Source organism: Emydura macquarii, unplaced genomic scaffold (genome assembly GCF_026122565.2).
Source record: "Emydura macquarii macquarii isolate MOO-44397 ecotype Brisbane River unplaced genomic scaffold, CSIRO-AGI_Emac_v2 contig_891, whole genome shotgun sequence".
NCBI lineage: Eukaryota > Metazoa > Chordata > Testudines > Chelidae > Emydura > Emydura macquarii.
Genome location: NW_027131028.1, coordinates 67,820 through 80,179, shown reverse-complemented (window position 1 = coordinate 80,179; position 12,360 = coordinate 67,820). Strand labels below are relative to the sequence as shown.

Here is a 12,360-nt window from a genome sequence, read left to right as displayed (position 1 = left end):
TCATCTGGAGGAGTTACACCTATAACAAATTTTGTTTGGTAACTAATTAGCATCTCTTGCGCAAAGGATGTCTCATATGCTTCAGGTGCTCTGCAAATGAGTATAAAAGCTCGCAACTAAGGGTTCTTCTAACCACTTCTCGACTTATTCTCAGTGAACTGGGTAAGTCTGATTTGGCTCTCTTTATAGCTATTAAAATGTTATGAACTGATGCTTTTGACTCACGAATGAATCCTGCCCAAATAGTCTATCATTTTTAGCAATCTCATGAGGTTCTCTCCCTAAAAGAAACCATTCATAGTTGTACAGTTGCAGGCCTTGCTGAATCAAGCTTTTAGATAGTCCCTTCTGACCTAAAGTCCATGTTAAGATGAGATTTTCAGTGTGTTTTGGATACTGTATTCCCAATCATTTGGGGGAGGAGGAAGTAACATTCTAATCTCTTGATTAAAGTTTGAAAAATCTGAACCTTGATTCAGCAATGCCTGCAACTGTACAACTAGGAACAGATTTTTGATACTAGACAGGATTGTTTTTGGCATTTTTCAAAATATTAATACGGCCAAGTTTTCGGTGACTTTTGATGAAGCAACACTAGTTTACACCAAATTTAGGATGTGGCCTTAACCGTTTCCATAAAACTACAGTTATCAGCTTTCATTTGCAACAAACTGAAGTGTAACATCATTGCAGTTTTCAATTTAAGATCTATGGGTAAGAATGTAAAGGGATTTTGGCATTGATTCTGATTGAAATGCATGCCTAACTCAGATACATTCTTGTGCAAATTCTGGCCTATCTGTATAGATCCTGTTCCTATAATATCTGACCTTCATCTCTTATTCCATTAACATTAGTGCCTTATGTTAACACTGCTCCTGAATGTGTGTTTCAGGGTGACCTCCATCTCAGAAAGATGTCTTGCGCAACAAACCTGTGCATTGATGGGGGTTCAGCATGCGGTGTGGCACACCCCAAGCCATGTGCTGACAGCTGCAACGAACCATGTGTCGTGCAGTGCCCCGACTCGAGAGTGATCATCTTCCCACCACCGGTTGTCGTGACCTTACCAGGACCTATCCTCACCACTTTCCCTCAGAAAAGCGTAGTGGAATCTGCAGGGGCACCTGTCGTGGCAAGCGGCTATGGGGGCACGTATGGTTCAGGGGCTCTCGGATTGGGCCATGGAAACTGTGGCCCGTGTGGGCCATGTTAAATCCAGAAGAAGCAGCCAGGGAATGAAAAGCAGGGTACAGATTCACAGCTGAACTTATGGTCCTGGGTTTCAGAAGCGCTCTGCACCCACAACACCTGCTGAAGTCAGTGGGAGCTGTGAGTGCCCAGAACCTCTGACAAGGAGGCACATACACATCTCTCTCTAGTTATTCTTTGATTCTTCCCTCTCTGGTGTTCCCAACAATCAGCTGCTTCTTTTTTTAGCAGTGAGGGCCTAATTCTCATTTCTACTGAGGGCCCTTTACACCACTCTGGCAGGTAAGAAGCTGAGGCTTTTAAGTGGACATAAATTCAATTTACATTCGGTTTAAGGCCACTTTCCATTGACAGAGAGGTGTGAAGAGAAATTAGGCACTTTAGGTTCTAACTTTTCCCCAAATAGGTACTATTTGTTGCTGGCTTTTAAATTTGCTACACAAGATGTACAATGCAGAAGCCATTTGATCCTCTGCTTGAATTGTGCTTTGTCTCATTTGTCGCTCTCTGGGATGAAACAGCTGACTTAAAATGCCTGGGGGAAAAAATTGATAGGCAAACTCCACAGCTACAACAAAGAAAGAAGAACATCTTGTTTGAATTGCATCTTCTTGCTGTAAGTGACTGGTTGCAGTGCTTTTTGAAATCCTAAAAATATATTCTCTCTCCTCCTCATTTTATCTATGTTCCACTGTGTACTCCTCTTTTCATTCATATTAAAAATCATGTTGAACCATAGTATTGGCCTTCTACTTTTCCTTTTTGCTCCACTCTTGATAATTCTCATATCACAAAGGCCCCGCATTTGGTTGCCTCCAGGTTTTGTGGCCTACTTTAATTTATTCTCATTTTTGATCCTTCTACAGTGTATCTCACAAGAGAGATCACTCACTACATGACTTTGGCAATCCAGGCAGACTGGTGTATCCAGCACTCCAGAGCACCTGTAAACTGAGCCGGGGACGTCTCTGAAGCTATGGGAAACTGGGGGACAGTCACAAGGTGTGTTTTAGATCACATTTCTCCATAAGAATTCAGTAAGCATATGCCACATTAAAAAACAAAAGTATTCATTATACCCTAAACCATCTCTGTGACATTTTTTATGTCCACAACTGATGTGCCCTGGTGCCAGTCTGAGAGCACTGTATGACTCTGTGACAACGATTGTTGGTGGGAGACTTGGTAGGAGGTTGCTAGCCAATTTTCTTCACAACACTCCAGACCTACCCCACTCCCGGACCTCCAAACGTTCAACTTCAAGCATACCTCCTCCCTTCCCTCCCACTGATTCCAGTTTTCCCCAGCTCTTATTTCCCCACAACAGTGGATGACCAATACCACCTCAATTCCTGGGAATACAGGCTCCTTCCTTTCCCTGTCACTGTTCCGGCCCTACACCATACAGATCACCTTTCTGTTACTCTCCCCCACCACACCAAACTACAACCCCCAGCTGTTAGCTGCTCCACAGAGCTACTGTCCCCCACACAAGCATCGCCTCCCTCTCACTTGACCTTCCCCCAGACCCTCTCAAATCCTCAGAGCTTCTGTCCCACTTGCCCTCTGACGCCCCCAGATTTCTTCGACCCACAATCCCTGCCCTCTGACGTCTCCATCCCTATGCCTCTTCATCTGGTCGGTGCTATAAAAGGAAAATCTTAACTGTCACTTCATATTTGCTTCAAAACATTTTCCCCAACTATATGGGCCTTGGGCCTGCTCCATGTACAAGTCACATTTGCTAAGGTCACAGTTCAGGTTTCATTTTACAGCATCCATCGGGATGAATGTGCCAAATGCAGTGTGTGTGTACACGTGCACATGTATGCACATCCCTCTCTGAAAGTCAAAACAAAACAAAAACCAAACCCCAACTTGAGTAAGGCTCTTTAAGAATGACTCTGATGTTAATGTCATTTCCGGAAGCCACGTTTTCTTTGACGAGACATGTGACCGATGTAATCTTTTAATGCCGCCGAAGAGTGACATGTAGCACACAGAGTCAGCGTGATTGGGTTGTATTTCTGGCTCTTACACGGACCCCCTGTGTAACCTTCACCTCAATCTGCCTCTTTTTATTTGCACATTAAACAAGGGTAATAATATCCTTATGTTCGAAAGGATGAGGCCACATCAAGGATCTAGTATTTAAGGATATAGCTGTATTCCCTTTAAACAAATCCTACAGCCAAGTACTAAAACCTGCAACCCAGTAGAAAAACATTATGGCATTTTCTTACTGGAGCAGTCGGGGCTGAAGACATGATCACAGGACTGGGAGTCCAGAAATTGTGATTTATAATCCCAGTTATGCCAGTGATTTATTGTGTGACTTGGTGAAATTCACATCCCCCTCTGTGCTTCAGCTTCCCCTTCAGTAAAATAGATCAAAAGAGTTCCTTGCATCCCAGAGGAGCAGTGTGGGGGTAATTCGTTAAGTTGTATGTAGCATTCTAAACATGTAAACCAATATATGAGTTCTAAAAATATTATTTCCACACCTGATATTGAATGACACAATGAACAGAACCATGCCAGAGGGGAACTATGAACTTGTTTTTCTTCCTCACCTTGTCGCCTTACTGAAGCTATAAAATATTAAAATATCTGTCCCGTCATGGGGGGAGCTCTCTCAAGCCATGGAAAACTAGTGGATAGAACACTGGACTGGGACTCAGGAGATCTGGGACCTACTCCCCCTATTGCCACTGGCCCACTGGGTGACTTTGAGTAAGTCACTGCCTCTCCTTGTACCTCTATTTCCCCATCTGTAAAATGGAACTCATGAGACTTATTTCCTGTGTAAAGTGCTTTGAGACTATTAATGAAAAGCTCTATAGCAGAACTAGGAATTATTATTATTAACAGAAAGGAATGTTTTAGCTCACACTTACTCATAAGAGTTGTGTGGTTCTCCCAATGTACTGCTCCAAAGTGATATTTCAAGATTTAAGGAACATTTCATTTGCATAGTCTCCTAAAATGAACTAAACTAATACCTACCATCATAGTATTTTTCTATATATCCACCTATCCATCGCTATGTTTATCCATCAGTCTACCTACTCACCCACCTGCATGGCCCCCGTCACTGTAGTTAGAAATGTTTGAATATTCCCTGTCAAACTCATTTGAAAGAAAATGGCTTTTTGACTAAATGAGAATTTTGGCAGAAATCTGCAAAAACCCCAATACCAAAAACTTTCAATAGTCAGCAATTTGAAAACCTGAAAGAATTGGAGGGGGGGGAATTCTGGTTTTGTCAAATATATTCTTCCAATTGTTTCATGGGGAAAAAACTCATTTTCCAACTAGTTGTAACTGTAGAATCTGAGCATCTCAAACCATAATGAGTGGCAGAGAATGTGCTAATAATAACAGGAATTGCCAGATTGGATCAGAACGCAGGTCCATGTAGTCTAGCATATTTTCTGTGACAGTGGCCAGAACCTCAGCTGTTTTAGCTGCTGGGTTTCTGCTTCATATATAACAGGGTATTCCTCACTACCACATTGTGTGACAACTAAGATATGAGGATTCAGACACCCAGAGGCCTTTGAAGATGCTGAAATGCCTTGGATGCAGGACTGATCCACTGGGGGACATCTTCCAGTCTAGAACCTCCTGCTATCAACTGACTACCCAGCTAAATAAAACTATTCACCCATTCAGTATCATTGCCTTCTACACGCAGGCTCAGCAGGTCATCCATATCTGCTTTATAGGAGGCACGCATAGCTTTTGTTGTATCATCTTAGGTCTTACATCCTATAGATTCTCCAGGTTGGTATTTTTGTTTTGCGGTTTTCGGTTTGTTTTTCCAGTTCTTCCAGTATTAGCTGTAGCTGGTCAATATAGGCCTTGCTGAAGCATTAGGCATAACTAACAGCATGAACCAAAGACTGTGAACCGGAGTAGGTCTGGCCTGGGCAAAATAGCAACATGCAAGGTATTTGCCAACCAAGTAAGCACATTCCTGACCTGAGAGGATGGAACAGAAACACTAACTATGGAAACACATTCCTAGAAGACGGTACAAGGGGATACAGCCCCCTCATAAGATAAGGAGGGAATGGTAGGAAAAGGGATGAGGATATTTTGTTTGAACTAGCAGGTACAAGGGTGGTAACTCACAACCTCTGGAGCTTAACTTGTTTGTAGCAATGTATAAAAGGAGAAATCATAGGAGGGGCATCTCTGTGCTAGACTAGGGGACAGCATCATATGATGTTGGCTCAGCTGGTACCTTGTCACAGGTATACATGTGTTAGTGTACCTGAAAACATTGAGCTGGGGCACTAGGACCATTCTTTGTAAACAATAAACCTGGCCGAGCACCTTCGCCAACGAACCGAGCCGGTGGTCTGTCTTTATGAATGATATTGAGGTTTGCTGAATCAGCCAACTCTTCTGGTGCAGCTCAAACAGGAGCTCCAAAAACTGTGCCAATAACACTACGCGGTACGAACAGCAGTCAGTAGTCTCTCCAACTAAGGCAATATCACCCACATCTCCCAACGTCCTAGAAAGATGAATCTTTAAATTCCATACCTCTTATATCAGCCTCAATCAACGTATTAGAACAGGGGTGCCCAACCTACACTCATCCGCGCATTTCATAAGGCCCGCGGCCTGCTTCAACACAATACACTAACGGCCGATTTATTAGCATTTTGTCATCATGTTTACATCATTTTAGTTTACACAAGTGTGTCAATAGATAATACTGTACATAGAAACAACCTAGCTAAATACACACGAAACAAGCTGAACGCAGGCTATGTCTACACTAGCACTTTTGTCAGTATAACTGGTGTCGCTCAGAGACGTGAAAAACACCCTCCCAGAGCGACACAAGTTACATCGACAGACGCTGGTGTGGCCAGCGCTATGTCGTATGTCGGCGGGAGACACTCTCCCGCTGACATAGCTCCTGCCGCTTGTTGGGGGTGGTTTAATTATGTCGACGAGAGAGCTCTCTCCTGTTGGCATCATGCAGCTATACAAGAGATCTTACAGCAGCGCAGCTGCATCAGTACAGCTGTTCCTCAGTGAGCTCTCTAGGGGAGACATGGCCTTAAAATATAAATCAATACGGGTGATTTTAAAACTTCTTAAAATATGTAGAATTTGTTTGGCCCGCACAAGATTGTGTTTAGGCTTATGTGGCCCTACCGTGTAATGAGAATTGGCACGACTGTATTAGAACATTAGTATTCTATTGTTTCTACAATAACCAACCCCAATAGTTTCCCATCAGAGTTTTTTCTAATCATTCTTGTTACCTATCTCTAAACCCCTTCTAATTCTTCAAAGTCCTTTTTGATGTATTATAGAAAGTAACCCACTCAGGGAGATTCCAATAGTATTGCAAAAATTCCAGGCTATGTATTGAGATGATCCATACCACACCACCAACAAACAAGTATGGAAACCAGGCCTTTGTCATTCGTTGGGAGAATCATTTTCCTCGTGTATAACTAAAAATAGCAAAGTTAGAGTAGCCCTCAGCATTCTCTAGCATGTCATCATTTAGGAAAAGATGTGCCCAGCAAAGTTGAGTCATTCAGAATTTCACAAGAACAGCCGAAGAAGCGTCTCTAACAATTCCTCTCAAGTTAGCGACACATTTGGAAGCCAAGAACGTTAAGCATTATTTAATAAAACATGTTGCTAATGCACTCTTGTAACACAGGCTAATATGGGGCAACACTGACAGCAAGAACAAGGCACAAAGAACTTCAGAACACCTGGGATTTATTTCTGGCTTTGCCTCTCCCTCCGTGTATGACACTCACTTCAATGTGAGTCTTTTTATCGGCATATAAGAATCGAGATAATGGTGGTCCTGGGGGATATTCTGAGGCATCCTCAGAACAAAGGATTTCAAATCTCTTTGCAGATATTCATATGTGCAAAGTGCTGTATTATTATAATCTTAGTAGCTTGTTACTGATGAATTGAATATTAGCATCATCTCAAAAAAAGTCATGTCAAGGTCTCACTTCATTCCCCAGATCCGCTCATGATTTGTAGCCTCAGAATTTGGGGTTATTTGATTTTCGTTAAGCTGTAACTTTGTCTCTTTTTCTACTAAAAATTCCTTTTACAGTTGAGACCAGATCTTGTACTGGTGTGAATTAGCACAGTCCCATCATTTTCAATCACTGTATGCTGATTTATACCAGCTGACGATTTTTCTAGGCTATATTTCAAATTCTTTTTTCCTAGGATGCTCCGTCAGTGACCTGTTCTCCCCTTTTCTGTGGTATAAAAACATCCTCTTTGGCCTTCAGGCATGTTTGCAAATTCGTTTTGCAGGCTGATTTGACTCCAGCTTAAGGCTCCCTTGACCTTCAATCATCTTCAACTTCCCTCCAGATTTAGCTCTGATATGTAAAGGCATGAGGAGGAAAGATGGCCTGGGGATTAAGGCATATGGCTTGGAGAATGGAAGGCCATGATTTTCAAAAGTGATTGTAGGCAACCAACCCACAACACCTTAAGGAGTCCAGATATTCAGAGAGCAAAAGCTCGGTACTTTCTGAAAATCAGACCCCTTTAGGTGTCAAGTTGGACACCTAAAGCCATCAGTCACTTTTGAAAATCTTGGCCAAGGGTTGGGCCACAGACATCTTGAGTAAAGCAATATCCTCTCTTCTTCTGCCGCTTCATACATTGTTATTCAGTACTTTGTTAATGCAGTGGAGTTGCAGCCATGTTAGTTCCAAGATATTAGAGAGACAAGGTGGGTGAGGTAATATCTTTTATTGGACCAACTTCTGTTGGTGAAAGAGACACACTTTTGAGCCACACAGAGCTCTTCTTCAGGTCTGGGAAAGGTATCAAGAGTGTCCCAGCTAAACACAAGATGGAACAGATTGTTTAGCATAACTAGTTAGCACATATTCTAAGGAACTATTCAAGGTGAAGTGGCCCATTAACACACCTGTAGTCTTAGGACAAAAGAAAGGGTTAGTGGGTCTCAGCTTGTTGTCATAAGCCTTAAATCTAGTGTCGTTGTTAAGACCATGATTTTTTGTGTCTAGCAAAGTTATGGATTGAAGGTCCCAAGCTTGTGTTTTGAAGGTGTTGTGCAGGTTTCCTTTGAGGATGAGGACTGAGAGGTCAAATATAGAGTGCTCACTTCGTAAAAAGTGTGCATCCACAGGTGATTAAATAGTTCTTAAACATAGGCACTGTGCTGGCCCTCATTTCAGGAGGGAATTGCAATCCTTAGAGCTTGATTCAAAGCCCATTGAAGTCAATGGAAAGAGAAGCTGAAGGGTGGGAAAGCTGAGTCTGCAACAACTCCCATCTTCCCCAGAACTGCAAGGGTAAACTCTGCAATACTCCCAACTAGCTCCTAGCCAGGATTGAAAGGACCAAAATGGACTCTTGCACATGGCATCAGATTGCCCTACCTAAACATCTCTGAGCCACTTTGCTATTATTAATTTGCTGAATGACTATCTAAAACTTGTAGCGAGATTCATCCCTACAGTAACTCCGGTGTGGGCAGTGGAGCCACACCAGGTATGATTTTGGCCAATAAAGTTTTCAAATGAAAGGAAGCTTCAGGGTGTGACGTGCACATTGGAGCTGAAAACATACTAATAACCACATTAAACACTAGCATCAAATGGAAGAGTTACGCCTATAAAAAAGTTTTTATTTGGTAATTAATTAGGCCCTCATGCAAAAAAGGTATCTCCCATCCTGCCAGCAGTCTGAGAAACTATATAAAAGAGCTTGCAACTGAGAGCTCTTTTAAGCGCTTCTCTCGACTTATTCTCCATCATGCACTGGGCAAGTCTGATTTGACTCAATCTCTTTGTAAGTATCAACAGTTTTAACTTTAACCGAATCTTGCCAAATCCTCTGTGACTCTTAGCACTGTTTAGGGGTTTCTTGCCGTAAAAGTCCTTTTGTAGCTATTCATCTGCAGGCACGGGTGGATTTGGGCATTAGAAGTTAAGGCTGGTATTTTCAGTATTTAGGACGCCCAGTTCCCATTAATTGTACTTACCGAATTAGGCACCCAGCTCCCTTAACCAGCTTTGAAAATCTCAGCCCCAGTTAGTTTTATGCTGGAGAGCCTTATTTAGCAATGTTTGACTATCTGTCTGGCCAGATATTCAGCTGAGTTCAATAGACCTATACCAGTTTACACCAGCTATGAATTTGGCCCTAGCCCTTCTCTAACCACAAAAGCTAGGGAGTTCAGATTTCATATCTAAAAACTGAAGTGTAACTTTACTGTTATTTTCAGTGTAAGGCATAGGGCTGGGATTGTAAAGAAGTCTATGGGATCAGGGTGCCTAACTCCCAACGACCTCCCCACTTGCTGGATCTTGTGCCTTCCTTTGAAGGAGCTGGTACTGCGCAGTGTGGGAGACAAGATACTGGAGAGACAGACTACTGCTCTGATCGACTCTGGAAATTCTCCTGTTCACATGTTATCAATTAGCAATTTTAGGGCCATGTTCTCAGCTGCTCCTTTGAAAATCAACTCAGCTGCATTCATTTGCACCAGCTGAAGATCTGGCCCATTGTGGTTTGTTTTCACAAAAGAATATTTTCTGTTACAAGGCAGCAATATTTGCTAATGAAGTAAGATATGGAAACCAATGTGCTGCTTTGTGATGCTGGACAGAACTGATTTTCAAGCAGAGGTTAAATTTTAATTAGGAAAGTAGCATTGTTAAAATTGTCACCATCATATGCTGTTGCATAGTTTCCTTACTGGTATGAAAATACCAGATGTCCATGACAGACATATTCTAGATTGAGTACTTACTTCTTTAACCCACTTGTTGGCTTTTGCTTTCTTCTGTGGCTTTATTAGAACAATTCTAAGGCATTGCAGGACAGAGCAGAAGAGAAACTAACAGACAAGGCAACATAGCACAGTGCACTAACTGTGGAACAAGGATCTTGGGGTTGAAAAATTGGACTGAGATAGGAAATCTGAGTTCAGTTCTTGCCTCTGCATGTCCTTGGACAAATCAACTGGGACCAGATTTTCAGGGTTCAGTGCCCAATATGCTGAATTTAGTAATAATCTGGCCCTTAATTTCCCAGTGCCTCATGTGCAAATTGGGGATAAACCTTCCTTTGTTTTGTCTATTTAGAGTGTAAATTATTCAGAGCAGGAACCTTCTCTTACTGTGTTTGTACAGTGCTCAGCATAGTAATAGTAATAACACCCAGCTTGTCTATAGCTCTTTTCATCAGTAGATCTCAAAGCACTTGACAAGGAGGTCAGAATCATTATGCCTATTTTACAGATGGTGAAACTGAGGCAGAAAACAGTGAAGTGACACACTTACAATCACCCAGCAGCCTAGTGGCAAACCTAGGAATGGAACCCAGGTCTTCAGTGGTGTTCAATGCTCTAGCCACTAGTCAACACTGCCTCTCAACTGGGCCCTCTAGGCACTGTTGGGATGCAAATTATACATAATAGGACTAAACGACAGTATAAGTGTGTTTTAATCCCAGCTATCCCACTGGCTCACTAAGTGACCCTGGGAAAGTCACTTACTTCTGGGCCTCAGATTGCTCCTTTATAAAGTGGGGATAATAATTAGCTACTCAACACGGCTGTTGTGAGGTCTAACGGTTCCACAGAGCAGTGGACAAACATGTTGCCACGTAAGTAGTAGGTAATAATTTTATTGATGGCTAAAGCTACAAAGAAAAGGGTTAGGAGTGGTGAAGGAGCAAGCTTAAGATAGAGTGGAAGGACAAGAGAGGCAGATGGTGGGAGCTGGTGCAAGCGGTGGTGATCTCCAGGAAAGGTCATCAGTGAAGGTTTTACAGATATAATTGTGCCCTTAAGTGCACCCTCTTTGCCCTTCACCTACCTGCCTATCTTCTTCCTTCCATATTTAGCACTGTCATACCAGTCTGTGCATACCCACCCAGGTTCTTACATGACCTCCTTCATCATAGTATTGAGCTTTGAGCCTCTTATTCTATTGGTTCTGTAGTGTCGTATTTGATTCCTCTTTGTGTGTTTCAGGTTTACCTACACCGCAGGAAGATGTCTTACTTTGGATACCAGCACAAGCAACGGAACTATACACCCTACTCAACAACACGCCTTATGCCGTCCGCTGAGCCTTATTTGGTAAAAGGCACAGCTCCGTGCGTCACCAAGTGTGCAGAGCCATGTGCTGTGAAAATCCCAGCCCCATGCACTACCAAGTATAGAGACCCGTATGCTGGGAAGCATTCGGTCCCATGTGATACCAAGTGTTTTGAGCCACATTCCTGGGGACGCCCAGCACAATATATTCCCAAATTTTCTGAGTCAGGGGGCGTGAAGTGCTCTACACCATATGTCACGAGGTATCCTGAGCCGTATGGTATAATGCACCCCCAGCCATTCCCTGAGAGCTGGAATCAATGCCCTCCACCATATATGCATCCCTGTGGTACAGGATACCCTCAGGGCTGGGGCCCAACGTACATGCCGTCTTTCCCAAAATGCTCCCACCCTTATGACCCCCAATGGCCCAACACGTGGGGCTATGGAAACTGTGGGCCGTGCTAAACCCAAAAGCAATGGCCGCAGAACAAAAGTCAAACAAGGAAATGAAAAAGCTAGATACAGATTCACAGCTGAGCTTACGGGCATGGCCTTCAGACTTGCTCAGCTCCCCCAACGCCAGTTGAAGCCAACGAGAGCTGTGGGTGCTCAGTGCTACTGAAAAACAGGCCTCCTATCTCTTTGCCCTCTTACCTTTTCCCTTAGGTTTATGACTATTCACTCTAATGGCATAGTAACTCCTTCTGTTGTTAACACAGTGAGCTCGAGTTTGTTACACTAAGGCACTTTGGCAACCACTCTGCCAGTGTAAAGGAGGGTAGGGCCCTAAGGTGGGCATACATTATGTTTACACTGCCTCCAAGGTCCCTTCAAGGACCAGAGGGGTGTAAAATAGCCTTAGTATCATGAGAATTAGGCCCTGGATATTCTAGCCTGTCTAAGATAATGTACCGTTTATTTCTGTTTGTTAACTCAGCTACAGAAGGTGTTTTGTGCAGAAGCTGTTTTTAATTCTGTGCCTATATTGGCCTTTGTCCTATATGAAGCCCACAAGGGGTAAAACAAGTAGCTTAAAATGGTGGAAAACA

General features: G+C 42.9%; 1 protein-coding gene across 1 annotated transcript; it reads left to right on the top strand.

Annotated features, from left to right (window-relative positions):
* Positions 1-11,263: 11,263 nt before the first annotated feature.
* On the top strand, positions 11,264-11,776 carry LOC137149875 (cornifin alpha-like). The gene has a single exon (XM_067543496.1). It carries the CDS (start codon positions 11,264-11,266, stop codon positions 11,774-11,776), a length of 513 nt encoding a protein of 170 aa, XP_067399597.1.
* Positions 11,777-12,360: the final 584 nt, after the last annotated feature.

Excerpts from the sequence above, each read along its gene's own strand:
- LOC137149875 (XM_067543496.1), top strand. The coding sequence starts at position 11,264 with ATGTCTTACTTTGGATACCAGCACAAGCAACGGAACTATACACCCTAC.